This window comes from Mauremys reevesii, linkage group 4 (assembly GCF_016161935.1).
Source record: "Mauremys reevesii isolate NIE-2019 linkage group 4, ASM1616193v1, whole genome shotgun sequence".
NCBI lineage: Eukaryota > Metazoa > Chordata > Testudines > Geoemydidae > Mauremys > Mauremys reevesii.
In genome coordinates this window covers 29572736-29598345 of record NC_052626.1, presented here as the reverse complement: position 1 = coordinate 29598345, position 25610 = coordinate 29572736, and the positions used below count along the sequence as shown (strand labels likewise).

The 25610-nt window shown below is 40.7% G+C and overlaps 1 protein-coding gene across 2 annotated transcripts in view; it reads left to right on the top strand.

The window, feature by feature from the left end:
• Positions 1–23665, top strand: part of GOLGA5 (golgin A5) — a 96990-nt gene extending 73325 nt beyond the window's left edge. For both annotated transcript variants that reach the window (XM_039535382.1, XM_039535381.1), the window contains exons 6-13: positions 885–1088; positions 3812–3982; positions 5140–5268; positions 14868–14966; positions 17513–17738; positions 19118–19223; positions 21643–21706; positions 23020–23665. In XM_039535382.1, coding sequence (XP_039391316.1) covers positions 885–1088; positions 3812–3982; positions 5140–5268; positions 14868–14966; positions 17513–17738; positions 19118–19223; positions 21643–21706; positions 23020–23100 — 1080 coding nt within the window. In that variant the 3' untranslated portion in view covers positions 23101–23665. The remainder of the gene's footprint in view (positions 1–884; positions 1089–3811; positions 3983–5139; positions 5269–14867; positions 14967–17512; positions 17739–19117; positions 19224–21642; positions 21707–23019) is intronic.
• The last annotated feature ends 1945 nt before the right edge of the window (positions 23666–25610 follow it).

Here is a 25610-nt window from a genome sequence, read left to right as displayed (position 1 = left end):
GGTCTAGGTACAGGAGGGTGGGGTTCTGGCTGCCGGGGAGGTGAGGCTTGGCAGGAGGGTCTGGGTATGGATGCATGGGGGTTGGGCAGATGCTGGAGTAGCTCCTTGTACCATGATTCTTCCCCCGCCCCGCAGTTGAGGAACAATGGGTGCAAGGAAGTGCGGTGGGGAAGGAGGAGAGAGTTTTCAGAGTTTCTTACAGCCAGGGGAGAAATCTGGGGGTGGGTCTGACATGGCCCTGGATGCTGTACAGGGGAAGAGGAAGTCCGTCCTCCCCAGCCCAACCAGGACTAGCAGCTGTGCCCAGTGCAGGGTAGGTGCCATCAGCCAAGTCTTCCCTAGTCCTGCCTCCTGCCCCAGAGTGATTTACTTCTCTGCCAGCTGTCCTGGGCACCCGAAACATACTGCTGGGGTGGATCTCATGACACTTGTGGCTTCCCTTTGTTTCCCTGTCAGAAAGTCATTTTTCTGCGGGGAAGCAAAGAAATCTGCGGGGATCATAAATTCCGTGCATGCACAGTGGCACCAAAATCCCCCTGGAGTAAAAATTAGAGGGAACATTGGTCTAAACCTGAAGTGGACAGTGTCTTTTCAAGGGGCAGTTTGCTCATTTTGTCAGTCATATGGCTTAAATAATAAGATGAATTTTCTTTACTCAGTAGAGAAAATATCTGTTGTTTAATGACTTGGATCTGGCTGCTTTCTAGGATTTAGCACTCCATTAAATTTAGTGTGAGTTTTGTCTGAATAAAAAGTACTGAAGAAGATTTTAACCTGGAGGGAGTGAATGTCTTGTTTCTTATATAGTTAACAAAAAAGAGGTTTCAATGCTAACTGAAAGTTGGGATTGTGTTAATTGTTTAAACTTTTTTTGCCACTAATAGAATGAGTTTGCTGCTCGCCTTAGTAAAATGGAAGTTGAGCGGCAGAACTTGGCAGAAGCAGTTACTGCGGCAGAACGAAAATATGTGGATGAGAAGAGGAGAGTGGAGGAGCTTCAGCAGCAAGTCAAAGTAACTAAAAACAACTTGGAGTCTGTTAAACAGGAATTGGTGGACTACAAACAAAAAGCTACTCGCATACTCCAGGTAAGCATGCAACTCCCTTCTGGGTATAAATAACTGAGAAGAAATCCAGGTTAATCCAAAAACATTGACACGCTTGATTTTAAAATGGAACGGAGCAATGAATCATTGGAATGGAGCATCATGTTTAGTTTTGTTCCATTTATGTTTTCTACATCTGATCAGTGATATATTTGCTTTTGCCTCTCTTTATTAACAATATATTATAATGGTGCAATAGATCTTGAAATACAGGATGATAGAATTACATTTAATAGAATCCCATGCCGCTGAAGACTGAGTTAGATATTTGACATGCAAATTAAAATCCTGATCCTGCAATAGAGGTCATCTAGTCCAACCCACTGCTCAAAGCAGCATCAACCCCAACTAAATCATCCCAGCCAGGGCTTCATCAAGCTGGGCCTTAAAAACCTCTAAGGATGGAGATTCCACCACCTCCTTCGGTAACCCATTCCAGTGCTTCACTACCCTCCTAATGAAATAGTTTTTCCTAATAACCAATCTAGACCTCCCCCACTGCAACTTGAGACCATTGCTCCTTGTTCTGTTGTCTGCCACCACTGAGGACAGCCTAGTTCCATCCTCTTTGGAACCCCCCTTCAGGTAGTTGAAGGCTGCTATCAAATACCCCCCTCACTCTTCTCTTCTGCAGACTAAATAAGCCCAGTTCCCTCAGCCTCTCTTTGCAAAACCTATGCCCAAGCACCTAATCATTTTCGTTGCCCTTCGCTGGACTCGCTCCAGTTTGTCCACATCCTTTCTATAGTGGGTGGGGGGGGAGGGGGAAAAACTGCACACAGTACTCCAGATGAGGCCTCACCAGTGCCAAATAGAGGAGAATAATCACTTCCCTCGATCTGCTGGCAGTGCTCCTATTAATGCAGTCCAATATGCCATTAGCATTCTTGGCAACAAGAGCACACTGACTCTCATCCAGCTTCTCGTCCACTGTAGTCCCCAGATCCTTTTCTGTAGAACTGCCGCTTAGCCAGTCGGTCTCCATCTTGTAGCAGTGCCTGGGATTCTTCCGTCCTAAGTGCAGGTCTCTGCACTTGTACTTGTTAAGAAATCTGATGAGGTTCTTGGCCCAATCCTCAAATTTGTCTAGGTCACTCTGGACCCTGTCCCTACCCTCCAGCATATCTACCTCTCCCCATAGCTTAGTGTCATCTACAAACTTGCTGAGAGTGCAGTCCATTCGATCATCAATGAAGATGCTGAACAAAACAGTCCCCAGGACCGACCCATGGGCACTCCGCTTAATACCGGCTGCCAACTAGACATCGACCTGTTGATTGCTACCCGTTGAGCCTGACAATCTAGCCAGCTTTCTATCCACCTTCTAGTTCATTCATCCAATCCATACTTTTTAAACTTGCTGGCAAGAATTCTGTGGGAGACCGTATCAAAGACTTTGCTGAAGTCAAGATATGTCACGTCCGCTGCTTTCCCCATATCCACAGAGCCAGTTATCTCATCATAGAAGGCAATCAGGTTGGTCAGGCATGACTTGCCCTGGATGAGTCCATGTTGACTGTTCCTAATCACCTTACTCTCCTTCAAGTGCTTCAAAATGGATTCCTTGAGGACCTGCTCCATGATTTTTCTGGGGACTGGGGTGAGGCTGACCGGTCCCGAGTTCCCCAGACTCTCTTTCTTCCCTTTTTAAAAGATGGGCACTATATTTGTCTTTTTTCAGTCATCCGGGATCTCCCCCAGTTGCCACAAGATTTCAAAGATAACGACCAATGGCTCTGCAATCACATCAGCCAACTCCCTCAGCACCCTCAGATGCATTGCATCTGGCCCCATGGACTTGTGCATGTCTAGCTTTCTAAATAGTCGTTACCCTGTTCTTTCACCATTGGGGGCTGCTCACCTCCTCCCCATACTGTGCTGCCCAGTGCAGTAGCCTGGGAGCTGACCTTGTCTGTAAAGACAGAGGCAAAAAAAGCATTGAGTACTTCAGCTTTTTCCACATTATCTGTTACTAGGTTGCCTCCTCCATTCAGTAAGGGGCCTACACTTTCCCTGACCACCACCTTGTTGCTAACATACCTGTAGAAACCTTTCTTGTTACCCTTCACATCCCTTGCTAGCTGCAACTTCAGTGGTGTTTTGACCTTCCTGATTACACCCCTGTATGCTCAACCAGTATTTTTATATTCCTTCCTAGTCATCTGTCCAAGTTACCATTTCTTGTAAGCTTTCTTCTTGTGTTTAAGTTCACTGAAGATTTCACTATTAAACCAAGCTGGTCACCTGCCATATTTACTATTCTTTCTGCACATCAGGATGGTTTTGTTCCTGTGCCCTCAATAAGGCTTCTTTAAAATACAGCCAGCTCTCCTGGACTCCTTGCCCCCTCATATTATAAAGGCTGGGTGCACCACTGCGCTGATGCGGAGCAATGCTACAGTCTGTGGATTCCATGCAGGTGTAAGGGTTCATTCACATGGATCAAATTGCAGGTTCAGTACCTAAGTATATATGAGAGAGAGAGACACACACACACACACACACACTCACTCATATATAGATAATTACAAAAATGTTAGATGTGGTTTTTAATTTTAGTTTCATGCCTGAAATTTTAGAGCCAAATCTTGCCGAGAGATTCAAGCATGGATCTCATATACTCAGGTGGAGTGGAGCATATGTATTTAAGGGTAGAATTTAATAGTTAGCATCTTTATTAATACAAAAGCATTTTTATCTTTCAGTCTAAAGAAAAGTTGATAAACAGCCTAAAAGAAGGCTCTGGCATTGAAGGGCTGGATAGCCTTACTGCAAGCACCATGGAATTAGAAGAACTGAGACATGAGAAAGAAACACAGAAGGAGGAAATACAGAAATTAATGGGGCAGATACAGCAGCTGAGAACAGAGCTACAGGTAGATATCTTTATATGCAGTCCTTGTAGTTAACCACATAAGTATATGGGATTACAGTGGCCTTCATATTGCTTGTATTAATACCACTATAATGATATTCAAGACACCTTGTTACGGTTAGAACAACTATTATGCTGCTTTTAACATTTATTTATCAGTATTTAAAAAAAAAATCTCTTGTGTGTGAGACAAATGCTTTATTATTGATACTCCAGTTTCTCTCCATTCTCCTTGACCACTCCAGTTCGTAGGGTAGAGGTAATAAGGTGTCTGAGGGGAGAGAGGACATAAGTGTTGCCCCTACTGCTGTCTGTCCTCACCCCCATCCTAGGCCCCCATTGAAAGATGGTATTTCTGCCCAAAAAACCATCCTAGATATTTCTTTGGAGAGTGAAGGGTGTACCTTTTTGTTGTTCTAATCTTCCTTAGGATTGTTGATCTGCACAGTAGCTGTAGTCTCTGGGCAGCCACTGTTCCCTTAGATGGCCCTAGAGGCAACGCAAGGGGGGCATGCAGGGTCACATCCCCCCCCGATTACTTGGTCACATGGTACAGCTGGCTGGGCCCCTCTCCCTGCGGAGCAGCTGAGCCGGGGGGCTGCGCTTGTCAGGGAGAGGCATGGGCAGGAGTGGAAGAACAGCTGGGAGCTGCTCTGAGTCACCACTGCTTTAACTCTTCCGGGAGAGTCAGAAGAACAGCTGGGAGCTGCATGGAGTGGCTGCTGCTTTCCCAGAGAGCAGGGGGGCTGCTTTCCAGAAGGGGGAGTGCTGCTGGGAGAGGGGGGGTGACTTGAGTTGTTCCGAAGTTGTGCGCGCACGCGCACACACAGCAGGAACGGGTTGTCTGCGGTTAGCAACGATGTACAAATTTACCTGCTGAGGCTTCAGCCTGTAGACAGAATGAGAAAGGAAGTAGTCAGTTGGAGATATCTACATTTTTTTTTTTAAGGCATCTCTTTACATAGTAATAAAAAAAAAATTGTAAGTGTGTATTTGGTCATTTATACCGAGGCTCTTTTTTCTTGAAAGCAATGATGGGCAAAAAAAGTGGGTAAAGCCACTTTAAGTTCCACTCTGCAGGAGTAGTTTTTGCTATTACTACGGGGATGGCTGCGTGGCTTGATGTTACTGGAACAATAACATTTATATTATTTTTAGGATATGGAGGCTCAGCAGGTAAGTGAAGCTGAGTCAGCAAAAGAACAACTTCAAGACCTCCAAGAACAGATAGCAACCCACAAAATGGCCAAACAAGAAGTGGAGGCTGAACTGGAACGGCAAAAGCAGGTAAAGAATTACAGAGAGCTGAGAAATATTATTCTAGGCCCTGTACAACCATGGCTTTAAACTGCATTTTGACTTAGGGTTGCCAGAGTGTGTGGGGGTTGTTTTTATTATAAATATGGAGATATACCTATCTCATAGAACTAGAAGGGACCCTGAAAGGTCATTGAGTCCAGCCCCCTGCCTTTACTAGCAGGACCAAGTACTGATTTTGCCCCAGATCCCGAAGTGGCCCCCTCAAAGATTGAACTCACAATCCTGGGTTTAGCAGGCCAATGCTCAAACCACTGAGTTATCCCTCCCCCTTACTATGAAGGCTCAAAGGAGAATCTCTTCAAACTTTATAGAAGCAATTTGTCAGTCATTTGTCATGCATCAGCTGTATTTGAAGAAATTGGTTTGTAATTAAACAGCATTGATTTGTGTTGTGGCTAGGCCCAATGATTTCAGTAGGCATTATTTGCCACTGATTTCAGTGGGTACAGAATTGGGCATTGTGCTTCCTGCAGTCTGATCTGCACAAATATATTCTGCCTTCAGGGAGTTCAGCTCAAGCTAATGGAACCATTGTGATGGGGCCACTCACCTCACATGAGTTCCTCCTATCGGGTGTGCATCTGCCTGCATTTTATCTCTAGCTGTGCCATTTATGGCAACCCCTGTTGGGCATTTAACTTTTCAAGCAGGTTTTCTATGACTCAGCTCTCCATCCAAGTCACACGCAGTCCTTAGGTGTACAACACAACAAACCCCTTCCAGGGTACAAGTCCAACGGAGCCTATCACAGTGCTCTCAATTAGTATCTTTAGCCCTCTCTCTAGGCTTAGTGCTAAGCCCCTGTCTAGGCTAGCTTTCAAATTGTCCTTTTCAAACAGTCCCTGCTCTGAGATGGAGCAGTGCCTCCAGGTCTCCCTCTCTAGAGGCTTTTTTTGCCACCTGGGAACCCCAACTGACCCCAACTGTGCAGCTGAGTCGCTCTCTGCTCTGTCCCTTTCTGAGGGTTTATCAAAGTCCACAAATGCCGACCCTCTTCAGAGTCTTCAGTCTGCTCCCTGGGCCTGTGTAAACTCCCCTCCTTCAAGGCTTTGGCCACTCTGTGGCCAGATTGGGGAGAACCTGGGCCCACCCACTACTCCATTCCCAACCCAGGAAACCTACAAAAACCAGGGAACCCTGCTGTGTCCCTTTTAACTGTGCGGCTACTGTTTCCTAGGCCACTTCCCCACAGTCCTTTGACCTTTACCATCACCCTTAGTTCAGGGCTGAAGTCTTGCTTGAGACCCTGCAGTAAGCCAGGAGCAGCTTCCTTGCTCCCCTAGTCCCTGCCAGCAGCTGCTCTGTCCAGCTCTGCAGGTCCTGTAGCCAGGAGCACCATCCTTGCCTCTCTGGCTCCAGCCAGTGACTGATCTGCTCTGTCCGGCAGTTTAGGGGGAGGGATAGCTCAGCGGTTTGAGCATTGGCCTGCCAAACCCAGGGTTGTGAGTTCAATCCATGAGGGGACCATTTAGGGAACTGGGGAAAAAATCTGTCTGGGATTGGTCCATCTTTGAGCAGGGGGCTGGATTAGATGACCTCCTGAGGTCCCTTCCAACCCTGAAACTCTGTGATTCTATGACTCTGGTTGCTTCTCCACAGCTACCCTAGGCAGCCTGGAGGACTCACCTCTACTGCTCCTTTTCTGGGGCAGGGTGTGGTAGGTCCGTGAGGCCTCCAGCAGGGATCTCAGGGTCTGGTACTCCCCATCACAACTATACAGGGATTGGAGTAACTGATAACAGGATTAGGGCCTATATGTGGTTTGAGCATGTTGCCCTCTATTGGCTGGCTGCAAATTAGAAAGGATATAAGGATATTTCTATAGGTGGCTGATCTCAGAGCTCTTTCTTCGGCTCTAGTGATAAGAGATTGGTGGTTTTAGAGCTAGAGAGACAGGATTCCAGTTCTAGTTCTGCAAGAACATACTTTATAATGGAAAGGAGGCTGCCTCTTCATAGTTAAGGTTGCAACTACAGTCTCATTACAAGATTGATTTCTATCTCACTTTAACTCCAAGCAGAAGAGAGATCCTCATGCTTTTGTAGTCTGAGTTAAGTCTCATTGACAATTAGAACGTTTTCTGAAAAATAGATTAAACTGAGTAAGTACTCTTGAAAATAAGTCCAGAGTGTTCCTTTAAAATGTTTACAAAGCATCTAATGTTTCTTTGGGTCCCTCCACATCTCTAATGAAACTACTCTACTCTACATAGCAGACTTGAAATATAGATAGATTTTGACAATGACGTGTGCAAGAGGCAGTTTTTAAGAGCAGGAATAGTAAAATGTGTATTTGAAAGATCAATGCATGATTTTCTTTGAAGCCAGGAGCCAAAAAAATTAAATCATGGTGATGACAAATATTTGCATCATCCAACTTTGAACTGATCTGGGCTAACGTTCAAAAGTGAAATGAAACTACAGGATCTGATAAAACTATTACTTTATACCTTATCAAAGGGTATTTTCCCCTTTTTGTCGTGGTCCCCTCCCCTTCCCCCCGGCCTAGAAGGAATTTCAAGGGTCTGTTTGCAGCAGGTGTGCCAGGACTAGACAGTTTGTGGCTTACACAGGAAGTTGGAAACCAAATTGGGCTTTATATGCAGTCTTCTCAAATTTCTATATTTAAGGCCAAATGTAAAATGAGGCTAGTAACATTTACCCCTTTTTGTAAAGTGCTTTGGGTTCTGCAAATGAGACAGCACAAGCTAAGTGCACAGCATTGTTAGTGACATTTTTCTGATGAGATAACTGTGGTGCGGAGAACTTCAATGGGATGTTAGAGAGGCACTGTGTACATTAGACATTGGCTGTGAAACAGAGACCAGGAGTGTAATCTCTAGTATGACATTCCAGTAACTTTTTTGCCATTGTTCAGAGTGATGGTAGGTTGTGTTGAACATTCATTTTGACAAATTTAGGTGTAAGCATCAGTGTTTCCCTCTAATTTTTCCCACCCATGTGCGGAATGAATTTTGTTATGTGTGTCAATATGGAGGTGATGTGTGACGCATTACCTCCATATTGGTGCTCATAACAAAATTCACGTGGCAGGGTAGGGCCTAGAGGTTTGGAGTGTGGGAGGGGGCTCAGAGCTGGGGCAGAGGGTTGGAGTGTGAGGGTTCTGGGGTAGGGCCAGGGATGAGGGGATTAGCGTGTGGGAGGGGGCTTAGGGCTAGGGGAGAAGGTTGGGGGGTGTGGGCTCTGGGGTGGTGATCAGGATGAGGGGTTTGTGATGCAGGCTGCCCCAGGGCTATGGCTCTCTTCACAACTCACTCTCCCCACAGCAGCATGTGGGCTTGGGGTGCCTTTCCCCTGGCCATGGCAGGTCTGGTGGGGCTGGGCCAGGGGAAAAGCTCCTCTCCCTAGCCAGAGCAGCTCCGTCGGGGCTGGGCTGGGGGAGGGGCTCCTCTTCCCAGCTGGGGCAGGGCCAGGCAGGGGGACCTGCGTGGCCCTAAATAGCCTGTTACATGGCCACGCAGCTTTCAGGGAACCTAGGTAAGCATGCATATTGCATCATTTACAGGTGTCTAATGCAAAGGAAAAGAATTATGAAGAAAATAATAAATATTGCCCATGTAATTAGACAATACAGTATTCTTATAAAATATAAAGCAATATATATTTCATCATCACACAATAAGCTTAGCTCCAATGCAATATTTTTCATTAGTAAACTCAAATTGAAATAGAGTACAACCCATTTGCAAAGTAAACAAAACCCAAGCACTTCTGTAATACACATATTCATCAGCCTGAGATGCAAGTCTATATATACATAGTTTTACTAAAAATTAAAGTGTTATGAAATACATAAATAAATTGATATTTCCCATTTAACAATATTACTTAAAAGAACATGTTTACATATTGGATGCAAGATAACAAAATAATGTACTTCATTCACATTTAATACTTTATTTAAGATTGTTACAGTTCTCATAATCTGAGCAGTATAAGTGATGATGTCAGCAACTGTTCATTTCCTAGGTTTTAAATGCTTGAATTTTGTAAACGATGTAATAAGTAACAATGTAATTACATAACAGCCTTAATTGTTTTTCAATACAGGTATTTTGGTTTTGTAAGATTTATAAAATATTACATATGTATATGTAGTTTAGTTTAAACTTTAAGATAATTTAGGTATACTGGTGGAAGACTGACATCTAGTGGTATAATGGAATAATCCATGAACAAATTTAACTTTTTTCTGTTTATTTTTCCTACTATTTAAATACTAATATGCAATTAGGAATGTATGTTCTAAAAGTAGTAAGTCATCACAGAATGTCAAGGTATATCAAGATGTTGCCCATTGCAACAGTGAAAGCTTGGGGGCTGTCAGCCCTCTGAGAAGTTATGATATTCCTGTTGCCTTCCTCTGACTTCACTGGTAGTTTTGCCAGGGTCTTTCCTGGCTAGTTCCATATTGTTTTTTCTTTAAAATGAGTCTGGAGCAACGCCGCTGAGTTTATTCCACTGTCCTGAATACGTGTATTATCTTAAGCCTTCACTGTCTAATCAGCAGGGATCCTATAGAGCCATTTGCCTTGGAAAAACGCAGCATTTGCGTTTTTACAGAGAATGTTTAGTTTTTTACACTTTGTGAAAAAATAAAAACTTATAGAGTAGAACCCCATATATCCAAGTCTCCATTATCCGGCTCTCCATATTAACTGAACCACCAGCAACCTGGGACTGACAGCGATGGGGCTTGGGTGGTCAGCCCCCAGCAGCTGGTGGTTCAGTTAATATAGAGAGCCGGATAATGGAGGCTCAGGTAAACAGGGATCTACTGTATATCAATAAAACGTGTTCAACTGATGTCTGTCTCTGTTTGTCTATCTATCTATCTATCACAGAAAATGTGGATTTTTACAGGATTTTTTATCGGAGAATTTTGTGGGGTTTTTTTGTTTATCATTGAAAACTAGTATCCCTGCTAATCAGCTACCTCCTTTTTTCCAGCTGTTTTTGTAAACATGAACTAAGATTATCTTGTTTAGCACTGTTGAATAAATATTTTTGGTAATAAACTAGCGATGATTTCAGATTATTACTTAAGCATAGTTTCCTGTTCAAGTAGTCCTTTAGACTTCTCTTGCTGTTAAGTTGAAGTGGAGGCTAGTCTTGACTCTTCACATCCTTCTTTTCAGAAGGGGTAAATATTATGAATGTAGATGGTAAAATTATTAAAATGATAAACTTTTAGTAAAAGTTATGACAGTCTCCCAGTATTTGTATGTTTTGACTTTTTGTTCTGCATAGTCAGAATATGCATTCTGCAACTGTTCTATAAGATGTGCGTATTGCTGTGTTTTAAAGAAGTAACCTAGAGATTACGGGACTTGCCTTCAGAATCTACAGCTTATGTGCATTCATTGTATTTCTTGGAATTGTGAAGGAAGATTTATAAAGCAAAAAGCCTGAGAATCCCAGATCCTAGTTTTGGTAAAAGTTTGAATTACAAACTTATTTTTCTCTAAGATTTTATTTTTCAGAAAAGGAATAAAGCAGGGGTAGTTATCAAAAGCATCAAGTACAAGAACATCAGGCACAATTTTGAAGCTGTCTTTTAAATCTCTTATGGTCTGTTTTAGGGAGATCCAACAGATTTGTATGCAGAAACACCCTATATTATCCAGGAGTGCCCCACATATAGCTATTGTAAATGTATATAACAAAAGATAAAATAGCTTAAGTTTTAGAAAATGGGAATATAGTCAAAATGACAGCGTATTTACTGCATAGGTAAATGGTGTATTCTTTGTAAGAAAATAAGTGTAACATCTGTTTGCTCCTTTCATATTTTGTATTTCCAGTGAGATGGTTTAAACATTATTTAAATAAAAAAATTAAAACACTTAAAAATGGGGTATGATAGAACTTTTTTTGCCTAATTCATGCAAAGGACTTCAGGAAGTCTTGATTACATTAGCCTGTAGTAGTTCGAAAATGTGCCTACTTATGCAGACTTTTTTGGAATCCATTGTCCAAATACTGTTACTCCCAGACTGCTTAGTGTATGGTATTAATAAATTGCTAATAAAGGGTTCTGAGAGCATTGGGCCATATTATGTCAGTAGACTTCAAGCAGAACGCCACAATGATTTCTGTGAGGGGGCAGGGGGTCTCTGGTTTAAATTATGGCATAATAGGGCATGTTGTTAATGACTAGTACTATTGGGCTCATCATTCAGTTGAACACAGACCAGTGTCTTGTATCTTGATAGCAATTTTTATTGTTGTAAATAAGTTGCCACTGTTAAGAGAGAAAATGATGAGGAAGGCTGGAGAGTGTACCATAGTGCTGGGAACAATTTATTTTGTGGGATTATCTGTCCTTTTAGAAGTTACATTTTAATTAGATGCTAGCTTGAACTAATTAAAATTCAAAAGTTAAAGTCTGCTTTAGATGAATGGCTAAATAATGTGTTTTATACTAAAGCAGATGGTAGAGTATATCCTGTTACCTCTGTCCTTACAAGTGTGGGATATATTCTAAGGCAATGCTATTATCAAGAAAGACAGTGGTGGAGTGAAAATTATGGTAATTTTCTTTTATATTCATTTAAAAAACTGAAATTTCCATTTTAGGGACATAATGAGTTATAATACCTAAATTCTAGGTAAATCTGGTACTAAGTCTGATGGGTTCCCCAGGGTGCAACCTGGAAGTGGGGTGTATCTGAGCCCTTTGGCTTGCCAACCTGGGCTCCCTCTCACACTTGATGTTGTGATAAGCTGCAAACCTCTTCAGATACTGCACTTACACAGACATCCACAGGCATGAATTAACAATACAAAGGCTCCAGCCAGTTCTCCCAGCTCCCCAGCCTAGGACCTCAGGGCTGTACCATCTTGCCCTGGTCAGAAGCCTGACCAATGTAAATTTTTATAACCCAGTCCACCCCTCCCTCAATGTGAAGAGGACATGCACCAGCTTTTGTTCGTGAGCAGATTTCCCAAGCACTTCATCCAAAACACACTGTTCTAGGTAAAACATAAGACAGATTCATTAAGTAGATTTTAAGTGTTTATAAGTAATAAGTGTACAGATCAAAGTTGGTTACCCAAGAAGTAAAAGTAAAATTGCAATCTGAGTTCTATAAACTAGACAGGATTTGACCCAAGCAGTGTCTCACCCTGATGGTGGTATTCCTAAATACACAGGATTCTTTTTTTCCAGTCTTGAAACCACCTCCCCAATTCAGTCTTCGTTCTCCAGACGTGTTTCCAGGTTGTCATAAATAAACAGATCAGGGTTAAGGTCTCTTTTACCTGGAAAGGGTTAACAAGCTCAGTAACCTGAGAAACACCTGACCAGAGGACCAATCAAGGGACAGGATAATTTCAAATCTCTGTGGAGGGAAGCCTTTGTCTGTGTTCCTTGTTTGCTCTGTTCTCTCTTTGGATCTAAGAGAGGCCAGACATGTCTCCAAGTTCTCCTGGAGTAGTTCCTACTATCCAATAGTGAGTATTAATTAGAAAGGCGGATTAGTCTTATAATTTGATTTCTACATTTGCAATGGTGTGTTTGCTAAAGGAAATTCTTTATTCCTGTTTGCTGTTACTTTAATTATGCTGAGGAGGAGGGAGGGGAAGTCTCTCCAGTTTTTATAAGTTAAACCCTGTATTTTGCATCTTGGTATTACAGAGACAGTTTACTTTCTTTTTATTCTTTAATAAATCTTTTCTGTTAAGGACTTGGTTGATCTTTCCTTGGGTGAATTCTCAGGGAAAGGGGAGGAGGGAGGAGGACGGCATCCCTCTGTAGTTGAATCCCAGTATCTCTCCTAGGAGAAGGGAAGGGGGAGGAAGCAGGGGAGAATGGTTTACTTCTCCTAGTTGTAAGAACTCCATGGATTTGGGGCTCTTGGGATCCCCAAGGATTTTGGGGAAGGAAGGACTGTGTCCCAATACACGTACATTATTGGGTGGTGGCAGCTTTTACCAGATCTAAACTAGGATTTTAGTTTAGGGGAGTCCATGCAGGTCCCCATCTTGGAACCCAACAGCTCTAAGTGGGGGTGAGACCTATGAAACAGGTGTTGAGTTCTGGGAGGGGAGAGAGGCCAAGTGATGATGTCACTTCCCCTCCTGTATAGTTTCTTCCAGCTTGTTGGAACATCTATGTTGTGACATGGGTCAAGCAGTCTCCATAGTCTACATGCTGTCACTGAGAAGTCTCCATTGTATAGGTTCCTGGGACAGTCCTTGTGAGTGTGTATTCCCTTTAATGGGCTATTAGCGCATCTGGCTCCTCCAGTGTTACACCTGAAAGGCCGGACGTGGGTGTTCCCAACTTCACAACATATTTCTGTAATATGCATGTAGCAAAACTTCATAACTCAACGTACAATGATAGCCCATACAGTCCAACAGGATATTAAAGTTCAACAGATCAAGCCTTTTAAAATGATACCTCACAAAAAGCACTTTATACAAAATGTATAATGTATATCGCCACGGTAAATATGGGGGTGCTGGGGTACTGCTTTGGAGCACAGAGTGTCCCACTAAGATAGTTGTAATATCATACATAAAATGTGGCGTTTTATATATGGAGATTGATTGATTGTTTCTTTAAAGTAGCAAAGAGTCCTGTGGCACCTTATAGACCAGGGGTCGGCAACCTTTCAGAAGTGGTGTGCCGAATCTTCATTTATTCACTCTGATTTAAGGTTCTGCGTGGCAGTCATACATTTTAACGTTTTTAGACGGTCTCTTTCTAGAAGTCTATAATATATAACTAAACTATTGTTGTATGTAAAGTAAATAAGGTTTTTAAAATGCTTAAGAAGCTTCATTTAAAATTAAATTAAAATGCAGAGCCCCCCGGACCGGTGGCCAGGACCTGGGCAGTGTGAGTGCCACTGAAAATCAGCTCGCGTGTCGCCTTCAGCACCCGTGCCATAGGTTGCCTACCCCTGTTATAGACTAACAGACGTATTGGAGCATGAGCTTTCATGGGTGAATACCCACTTCGTCGGATGCATGAAGTGGGTATTCACCCACGAAAGCTCATGCTCCAGTACATCTGTTAGTCTGTAAGGTGCCACAGGACTCTTTGCTGCTTTTACAGATCCAGACTAACACGGCTACCCCTCTGATACTTTCTTTAAAGTATTTGCTGTTTAGGCTTTTGATATTGAAGACTGGTTGAGGATCAGTAAGATAAGGATTTTTTTCTTCTGCTTTCTGTACTCAGTGATTTGAAGGGAGAGTACAGTTATGTGCTGCTCTAACAATAAATGACTGAAGTAAGACAGATATTAGAAACATTACAGTAAACGTTAAATTTTTAAAGGGAATTTAAAGGCGCTGTTCACAAATTATGATACTAACAAGATCTATGGTAATCTTCACCACTCAATGAGTTGCTCTTGGCTAAATCCTTTCCTTCACTCTGTTGTCTCTTTAGACGGTAAGTTTTTTCAGGGCAAAGTACTACCCTCTGCTTGAGTGTAAAGTCCCAAATAATGGCTAAAATGTCACCCAAAATGCTTCCCAAAGCTGTCTATTAATACTTCGTTTTGTAACTGATTGCAATTAATTTTATAGGAACTCCATTACAGTGAGGAAGAATTGTATCGGACAAAGAATACCTTGCAAAGCAGAATAAAAGACAGAGAGGAAGAAATTCAAAAACTCAGAAATCAGGTAACTTATTTGCATTTAAGAATATTTAATGCTGTTAAGTAATTCAAAACACTAAACTACCTTCTTTGTTTTAGCTTACACTTCTGGTTGAGTAAAACTCTGTTTTTCAGCTGGTTGTAAAGCTGTTAAAATGAAACTGTTAGATTCCATTTGATAAACTTTGGTGCTTGCGCACATCCTTTCAGTAATCAATAATTCAGATTCCAATAATGAAACAGAGTATATTAGGTTTTAAGAAAATCTGCTCTACAATGAAAATTAACTTTGGAGTAAATATCAAAAGCAAACACAATTTTAAAATGTCTGTCTTCAAAACCAAAGGGCTCTATTGTCTGATAAGGCCCTGTATGTGCACACGATAACTAGAGAACCAGGTGCTGAATCATACATTCTGTCCTATGAAACAACAAAGAAAGGTATTGGTGATTGTATGGGTAGTATGAATTTCTGAGCTGGATTCTGTTAATGTAACATTTATTTGTTTCATTTCATGCAAATTATATATAAGGCCGCACAATGCAATTTAGACTATTACAGGAAAAAATGACAGTCTAGTGTTAAACGCTACTCGCTGTACATATTGGATGTCAAAGGACTTGAAAACTGTCTTGATATATTTTTCTTTGAACCCAATGGAGCTTGCTTTCCTGATACTACTTCACTATACAAAATTTACTTCAGAATGTATGTATTGTCCATGTGTACCACACCCTGCCCAATGCAGCTGATTTGTCTTTGCATAGTCCATGATCACTCTGGTATCTCATTGTAGACTCTGTGTACTAACCACTTAAAATGTATGATGACCACAGGTGGCTAAGATTCAACGTACAGCAAGTTAAATGATTGGGTCAATGTCAGTATATTCAGGGCTTTGCATACTGAAGCAGGAGTAAGATCTTCAATTTAACACCTATTTTGAGTCTATGTAGGTGCTATACTTGGCTTTAGTATTCCAAAGGATGCACAGTTTCTTGATACTGGTCAATATTTAATAGACAAAATGTTCTCTCTTAAGGAATTAAATGACTTCAGTATACTGGTGCTGATGGTTTTAATTTTCTGTGTCCCTGGTGATAACTGGCATGTAACCTTGTCTTTGTAAGGTGAACATAAGTCTACTGTTTGTCACTGCAACTCTATCAAACATAACTTGGAGAGCCTCTTGAGTGTAAACTGTCAGATCACATTTGTCTGCTAAGACTTTGTTGAAATCAAGCCTGTCTGGTAGAGCTTGCCTGATGTGAGAAATCTGATGCTCACCCCCTTTTGGAGGCACATATTGCATCTTTAAGGAGAAGAGAGGGAAAAGACACATTCTTTTTCAACACTGTAGTTCACACTGAGAGGATTAAGCCATCAGCAAGTACTCTCCCGAGCATACAACTATGAATTTGGCACATAGGCTGGCTGATTTTTTCCTGGACAACCAAACTTAGCTAAATTTCCATAATCATGCACAGTTTACAGGATGAGTCTTGAGTGTTTAAGTCAGTACAGGCCAGGTAGAGGTTAAAGTGTTGTCTGCACCACCCTCAACATGGCAGTTGTCTCATGTATGAGATTCAAGACATGCCTTGAATTGTGCACTGAATCCAGTTAGAACCTGGATAGAAACTATAAAACAGAATCACTTAAGAAAGATCCACTTGAAGTGTCTCCTCCTTACTTTCAAAAATCTCTGCAAATTGGACCCTATGGACCATGTTGCTTTAGGCTTGGTCTACACTACAGGCTTCTGTTAGTATCACTGTTGCTTAGGGGTGTGGAAAATACTCACCGAATTCCTGGTCTGTACCGAATTCCTGGTGTAGACAGTGTTATGTGGACAGGAGGACTTCTCCCGTCGACATAGCTACTGCCTCTTGGGGAAGTGGATTAACTCTGCCAACGGGATAAGCTCTCCCATCGGCATAGGAGCATCTTCACTAAGCGCTGCATCGGTGCAGCTATGCCGCTGCAATGCTATATGGATAGACAAGCCCTTCGTTTCGTCCTTCTCCCTCTGCTGTTCATATCCAGTGCCCATCTGCCTCACCTCTCCCTAATTTTCCTTCACTTATGTCCAGTTTCGTGCCTTCTTTAATGCTGCCCCTTAGACATGTAACAGCCTCCCAATTAACTGGCATCAAGTTCCCTCATTTCCGTCTGTTCTGTGAAACTTGCTGGTATAACGGCCATGGGCCGATCAGTAATGTATTCCTACACAAGCCAGTAGACTACAAGTTCTTTTCGGCTGGGATTTGTTGTTAGGTGCAATGTTCACATGGGGGTAGCACTATATTCATACATACTTGCCAGGAGCTTCCTAGTGACAGCAATTATCAAGGCTTAATGCTTCTACAATCACATTTCTCTCCTTTTTACATTTGTTAATGATGGTGGTAGTAATAGCTGTTGCATCATTAAAATCCTGAGGCATCCCACTCCTTGCGTCAGCCCCTCTCTCATAGGACTTAGGAGTTGAACTATTTTAAAATCTAGTTTTTAATTTTTATAATGTTTCATCTTCTGGCTTAGATTTTGCACTGACTTTTCTTTTTCAGCTCACAAACAAGGCTTTGAGCAGCAGTAGTCAGTCAGAGCTGGAAAATCGTCTTCATCAGCTGACAGAGACTCTGATTCAGAAGCAGACCATGTTGGAGAGTCTCAGCACAGAGAAAAACTCCCTCGTCTATCAACTGGAACGCCTTGAACAACAGCTTAAGACTATCCAAGGCAGTAGTACTAATGGACCTACGATTAATATGGCCGGAATTGACAGTGGTGAAGGTAAACATGGAAGGATCATATTTAAAAATGTGTGTGTGCTCAGCTTAACTAAGGACTCTTATATTCCCCATTCATTTCCTTAAACATCTCTGTGTTTAAGAAAAATATGGTAAATAAGGAGTTTGAGTTGATCTTTCCAATTATAACTAGTACAGTCAAAAATAGCCAAATAAAGACTGCTGTTCAATGTGTAGGCAATTTTAAGTGAATTTAATAAAGCAAAACTTCATTCTTAATTCTCCCAGTTTACCATGACATCTGCCAGTGCAACTAGCAGTGCAATTTCACCTGTGAATTACTTTGTTTTTGTGGGTTTAAATATTACTTGCATATGTGTCCTGTAATTTTTTTTTATGGAAGGGTTCTAGTTGTTTGGGTTGGGGTTTTTTTTGTTGGGTGTTTTTTTGGGGGGAGGTGGATGGGAGGGGTTATGTTTTTTGGAAGGTGGGGGTTAGAATAACTGTTCCATTATGAGGTGATCAAACTTAAGTGGAAGTCTCTGAGAAACCTTGAATGCACCGTCCTCCTTTTGGTTAAAAATCAGTTTGCCCTCCTTCTGTTTTCCTTGGAAATCTGTGAGAAAGTAGCCTACAAATGTGTCTTCTCCACTGAGATTGGCTTGGTTGCTTTGAGTAGTATCATATCTCAGATGTCTGAGAAACTTCAGCTGCTATTGGATTCTGCTTTGATACCTTACTTTGATTCAGCTCTATGAAAAAAGTAATTGTGCTAATTTTTAAAAACAAAATACTCCTTGAACTTCAATGTAAAATGCCTGCCCAGTTATTTGCCTGTGAAATGTCTTTCTTTTAAACTCCCTTTGTCAGGAGAACAATAAAATCTGAAATAATGCATACACTTAGATGTATCCTGGTCTGAAAGTCTATGAAAATTTTAACCTGGGTCAGCTTTTTTCATGATATTATAAAACCCTGAAAAATAGGAATTTATATCAGAAATGCTGTCAGATACAGCTCTTGTATGACAAGTGTTACTTTGTGGTAAAAGTACAGCAAATAAGAAAATCCTTGCAGTATATACTTAAGAAATAATGAAGCAAAGAAATTATTTTGGAGTATAAAACATCTGAACTGAATACTAAAATGCTTATTTAGTAGATACAGAAATATAATAAAAATCTTTCTCAGATGCATTTTTGACAAAATTGTAATCTTATCCAACAATTCCTCTCAAAACAGATGTGCCCTTTAAATATACAGTGATTATTCTGGTTGTTTTCCCTTGTGCACTGAAAATCTTGAACATTTCAAAAAGGCAAAATTAATTATTAAACTCTATGTAGACCCTATATAGACAAATACGTTACCTGGGAAGGCATCTTTAGCCTACTTAGATATGTTTTTGTTTGTTTTAAATAGGTACTCGCATGCGAAGTGTTCCTGTCCTTTTCAGTGATGTAGATGCTAACGTGGCAGGAATGTATGGAAGAGTTCGCAAAGCTGCCAGTAGTATAGATCAGTTTAGGTAAGAGTACATAAATCATAAAGGAATGTTTCTCTTCTTGGATTAGTTCCTTATACAGTCTTCCTCCTCAGTACACCTTTTATTTTGAATTGGTTCTGATTGTATAAAAACACACCCATAGATTTAGTATGGTACAAATTCATATTAAATATTGACATGGTTAATTCCCATTCACTTTATTCCCATCATGATATCTTGTGATGAGAATATTCTTGTGCTACCACAAATTATGTTATCAGATGGGTACATGGTACAAGAACCCATCGGGTTTTATTGGACATCGCAGTTATCTTTCATATATAAAAATTAACTTTTACCAATATCATGCTGTCTGCAGTTCAGAAATGAGTGCAAATGCAGGACAAACTGTTAGAAAGCAGGGCAGACACCCCAAACCAGTGGTTGGGGAAACCTAATCATAGAACATACCAAGTATCAAGTGTGAACTCCTGAATCACTATAGCACAGTCCCCTGGGGCATTCCAATCTATCTTGCCACCCATGCAAGCTGGACTTAGTGATTGGTGGTTGCCATATACCAAAGATCACAAAATATTCAGGTTGCTCCCAATCTCAAGAGACTAGTCACTTACCTTAGCTATCATAGCAAAGACGATGCTGGTAGCCAGACTTATCATATACTAACTAAAGATTTACTAACTAAGAAAAGAAATGAGTTAGGCTGTGGTTCCAAAAGGTGACGGATGATGTAATCCATCCACTGGATGTCTTTTAGGGCTAGCCCAGGTTGACCCTGGGGATCTCTGCTTTTGCTTCTTTGCTCCAGCCCTTGTGAGAGTCCAAACAACAAAGAGAGAACTGTTTCTTCTTGTCACCATCTTTATATGCTCTTCCCCCAGAGTTCAAACCAAAAGGGACGAGTGCTTCTGCACGTAATTTCTTCATGGGTGGATGGGGCAAGCCACAAAGGGGTTTTTTTGTCCTACAATTGCCATTTAGTTTTTATAGTCCTTCCTGATGGGTGGGGGCACCACTCTTCCTGCCTTGATTCACAAATTCAGAGCAGGCTCTTTTACATTTATAAAGCGAACTTATATTTTACTTTGAAATATGAGGTGCAGACATTACAAGTGAGATTACTGTATGCAGAAACTTACAAGTATTTTATAGAGACTAATCACATTCTTACAAGTCTAACACCCATCTTGAACAATACTAATGTGAGCTTCCAGCTATGAATTTGTCAGTGCTCAGCGGATGCCTACCGCCTTGGCCAGAGCTGGCACCTGGTCTTTCAACATCACAGCCACTACTAATTCTTCTCTTCTTTTCTCCTTCTGAGTCTTTGGCAGAGAAATCCTCTGCATCAGACCTTTATCGCTGTTATGTTTCTAAGTTACTTAGACCAGGAACATTCTGCCTGATCATGAAATGTTCCCAGTATGTTAGTTTTACTGTAACATATTAGTGTGTCATGGATCAGCAATAAGGGCATGAAAAGTAGTTGTTATAAATTATTAGCTACTTTTTCAGTGTGTTTCCTTTATCAAATCCTTTTTAAAATCTTTTTTTTAAAGTATCAAAGAATAAATCCATTCTATGAACCAAGTGTCCTCAAAATATGTGCCTAGAATGAATCAGAAATGCTTTGGAACCACCAACTAACTCATTCTGATCTCTTGTCTCAGGAGCTATCTTATCTATCTTAGCCTTTCCAAAAAAAAAGGTCTTCTCTGGAGTTTAAGCTTAAGTCAAATTTCAGTTGGGAGTAATAGTTTCAAACCCTTGAAAATCAGGATGCCTCAGTAGGATATGCTTTGCACCTCTAGTGATTTTTAATATTGGGATTATAAATATCAGTGCTTCCTTGATGAGTGGCCTGTTGTATGCGACACTGTGATTGAAATATTATTTCTGTATTAGTATTTGTCACTTTCCTACTAGTGTATTTTTATTTTATTAAAGCAGAGTACAAGGCCATGACGCAAAATACTGATGCGGTATACTTCATGTTGCGTTAGTACTAGAATCCTACAGGCCAGTCTGTTTCTCATGTGTAACTAAGTGTAAGAATGACACAGACGTCTTTCACTAAGATTTTTCAAAAGAACTTAAATGAGTTAGTCAACTAGATCTCATTGTAAGTCAATGGGAGTTGGGTGTCTAACTCCTTTAGGATTCTTTGAAAACCCTAGCCTTTGTTTCTGACAAGGCCTAATGTGACATGCTTATAGCAACAAGGGGACTGGCTTTTTTTATGGTCAGAAAAGTATGTACAATTTTGTGTTGTGACTAAAGACTATTTTCTCTCAATCCAGTAGCTGTTGTGAATAAGTAGTAAAAGGCAGAAATGTGGAAAACTATATGTATAATACCAGTTGATGTTTACAGTTTTGTGGGGGTCAGGGTAAAGGAACAGGAACATTTTTCCGTTCTAACGTGTATTATACTTTCACAGCATTCGACTGGGAATCTTTCTAAGACGGTATCCCATAGCAAGGGTATTTGTCATCATTTATATGGTGAGTACATTGTTGTGCAGAATTTTTGATAGTCGGTTTTATATAGTATCTGCCTTCGTCTGAAAGGCATTCAATAGAGTGTAAAAGAAAAAGGGTATCTAATTATTTTGACCGTTTGTTGTATTTTATAGTAGACTATAAAGACTGCTTATGGAACATGGGTTCTTGAGCCCTGTTGCTTGACAATATATGTACCGTCTTGCCTTGAATTCGCAGTGCCTTTAAAATTTTTACATTTCTGTGTAACTAATACTGGTTGTAATTTTGTAGTCTCATATTGAAAGTACATTTCTATGGCTGACTAGCTTCCATTAAAATAACTTGGGAAACTGATGTTTTAATAACATTTTACCTCAGCCCAGTGATTAATAATCATCCTTTTCAAATAGCTATAAAAGCAGTGAGCATGATTTTTATCTAATCTTGGGCTATAGAAGGGAAGTTTGTTCTTCACATCTTGCATGATTGTCAGTGGAATTTCTCCCTGTTCCACTAGAGGGTTGATGTCTCTGTCAGTTGATGTGATCAGTAGTTATGTAAGTAAGCCGAGCTGCAGTGTGCTATTGCTTTAAAGATTTCAGATTTCAGTACTCTAGCTCCATATTTCATATGCAGTGAAAATGCCTTGCTTGAGAAAGCGTAATGATGCTTTTAAAGTAAATCACTGGGTGAATAGGGTTGCCACTTTTCAGGAATACAAAGCAGCCAAGTATACACACTTGACAAAATTAAAGGTAACCACATTTTTCTGTACCACCACCACTCCCATTTTTTGAGTGATAGATGGAATTTGGCCATTTTAATTCCCCCTTCTCTCTTCCCTTCTAATGTAATACTGCCATTGTACTGTTTAATAGGTGAACAAAATGCTTCATACTGAAACAGTTGAGAATTTTACTAATTAATATGGTTCTGAAACCATGTTCTAAGCTGGATCTCAGTCAGTATTGTGAATTAGCCCTATAGGGGCCATCTGTAATGTAATTCTTTTTTTTTTATCAGAGATGGTCATTGCCTAGCAGGACACTCAGACAAGCTAACTGTAATTTTTTAGTAATTTTTTTCATAATTTGCTATAAAATGCTTTTTGCGTTGGAATCTGGCACAGTGCTTCACTGTGCAAATCAGAATAGTTTTGCTTTGCTAGATGCAATGGAATAAAACGGAAGGAACCCTTAAATGTTTCATGAAAGGCATTTAGCCAAAACATGTCTACAAAATTAGCTGCTTCTGTCTACATTCAGAATTACAACTGTTGTAAATGATGGATGGTAGTCACCGTTGTGTGTTAACTCCTGCTTTTCTTTTGCCAGGCATTGCTTCACCTCTGGGTCATGATTGTTCTGCTTACCTACACCCCAGAAATGCACCATGATGGTCCAACTGGCAAATAGACTGAGACATACTTTATGCTAGTGCTCACTATATTCTGGACTGAGTGTATTTAAAGTGATTAGTATGGAAATATGGGGGAAATCACATTCCTGGCATTATCTATGGAAGAAGGACAACCATCTTGCCTGTTTTATTGCTACTTTTTAAAACTTAAATTATTGGACAAATATTACTACATAGCTTCAATTTACTTAAAACAGCAGCAGTTTCCAGGGCAAAGGCAGTTATTAAGCCAAGCTTAGCCTTTATATTTTACATAAATCTTCTGATGGTTCATGTACAATATAAGATTCACATGTGCAAGAGATACAAGGATTTCTAAGATTACAGCTGTATATGGTACATACTCTAGATCATACTGGACATGGGCTATAATCAGGGAAACTAATTGTACTTAGCAATTTAAATAAACTTTATTCTTCCTGTTTTTCAGTCTTTTGTATTAGTTTTTAATTTTGTTAATATAGGTTAGTTTTTTCTTTAATCTGTTAATACCACAGAACTGACAACTGGTGCAATATCTCTCTGTAAATACCTTTTAAAAATAAAATATTATGCATTCTTCTTAGCTTTGTCCATTTAGCACAACAGAAATGTATCTTCCCTGATATGTGGAAATGTGGAATTTTTAATGGTGCACAGGAGAACTTTTACTCTTAATTCATAATTAATTCAGACAAAAAAGATGTATTCAGCTGTTTGAAAAATGCCATTTGCTTTTGCACTTTGTATAATTAGCTATGTCGTTGCTTTTTATTCTGTACCTCTCTCTCATTACACATAAGGTGTCTTAGAAACTACATAAATTTAAGATTTGCTATCTGAAATTCTAGGCCAGGGGTAGGCAACCTAGGACACACGTGCCAAAGGCGACACACAAGCTGATTTTCAGTGGCACTGCCCAGGTCCTGGTCACTGGTCTGGGGGGCTCTGCATTTTAATTTAATTTTAAATGAAGCTTCTTAAACATTTTAAAAACCTTATTTACTTTACGTACAACAATAGTTTAGTTATAGACTTATAGAAAGAGATGTTCTAAAAATGTTAAAATGTATTACTGGCACACGAAACCTTAAATCAGAGTGAATAAATGAAGACTCGGCACACGTCTTCTGAAAAGTTGCTGACCCCTGTTCTAGGCAGTTGTTAACCAAATTAAAACAATATTTTTTTTACAAATCTATAATCAGACATGATTTCAGAAACTCCCCCATACATAATCACTTAGGAGATTCATCACCCAGCAACCGCATCAGGTAATGATGATAAAAACAATAACCCCCAAATCAAACCCACTGTAATTTGTTCTTACATTAGATTGTGTTCCTCCATTTATTAATCCTTCATTCATTACTCAAGACTGAGTAATGAAAAAACGATTAAGGAAATTTGTCAGATACGCCTACTCTGGTGATTGTGTTCATTCCATTTGAACATAGACTAAATGTGATAAGTCCTGGCTGGCTGGCACTATCTCAATGGTGATATTACAGCTACAACTAACTCCTGGAGACAGCCTATTGGGATGAAAGGGGATCAGCTAAGGGGTGTTTAAATACATAACATGATTTTGCAAGTGTGTGGGGTTTTTTTCCCCTCTGTAAAATTTGTAAAGCTGTGTAATGAGCCAGCCACCCCCACGCACCTTCTGGTGGCCAGAGGTTGCTCTGCAGCACTCGTTTCCCTTTTTCAGGGCCTCTTAAGGACTCCATACGCAAGGTTTTCTATAGTTCAGCAACACCCCACCTTAGGGTTGGACTTTATTTGGAAAAGATTTTGTTGTTGTAATAAAGTACTGAAATCCATATCAAGTCCATGCTCTGTCTTCCCTCCAGGGGTCTCCCTAAACCTCTCTGCCTGGAGCTCATTTGCTCTCTCTAGTCTTTTTCAATTCCCTCCACCGCCAATGCCTCCGGGTTCCCTGCTGGTGTCTGCTTGCGCCCAGCAGCCATTCCCTGACTTGCCAGGCCTCTGCTGAAGTCTTTCTCCAGTTTCCCTTTGGTTGTCTCTTCCCTGAGCATCACCCCCACTCTGCAGCTTCTTCCTGCTCTTTATAGTGGAATCAGTTGGTCCCTGCTTAGGGGTGCTTCCTCAATAACCAGGGTCAGCTGGCCCCAGGCCTCTAGCTCTGAGTGGGTAAGATTCTCTGTTACAAACTGCAAAACTTCAACATCTATTTCAAGAACCCCATTTGTCTGTTCCTTGTGTATTAAGTCTGAGGAACAGATCCTCAGCAGGTGGAAATTGTCATAGGTTCATTGAAGATGTTGGATTACACCAGCCAAGGACCCTGCCCACCCCCATTCTCTGCTCTCCTTTTATTCCTATGATTTGTGCTGGGGCATCTGTATATCCTTTTATTCTATGTTGTTTACAAAGATCACCACAGCAGTATTTATATCCTTATACTCTAGCATACTTTTTAACCCCTTACGTTATTCAGCAAATCTCAAATTCTTATGCCAGAAACGTTACATACTGTGTGCCCGATCTAACATTCATTGAAGTG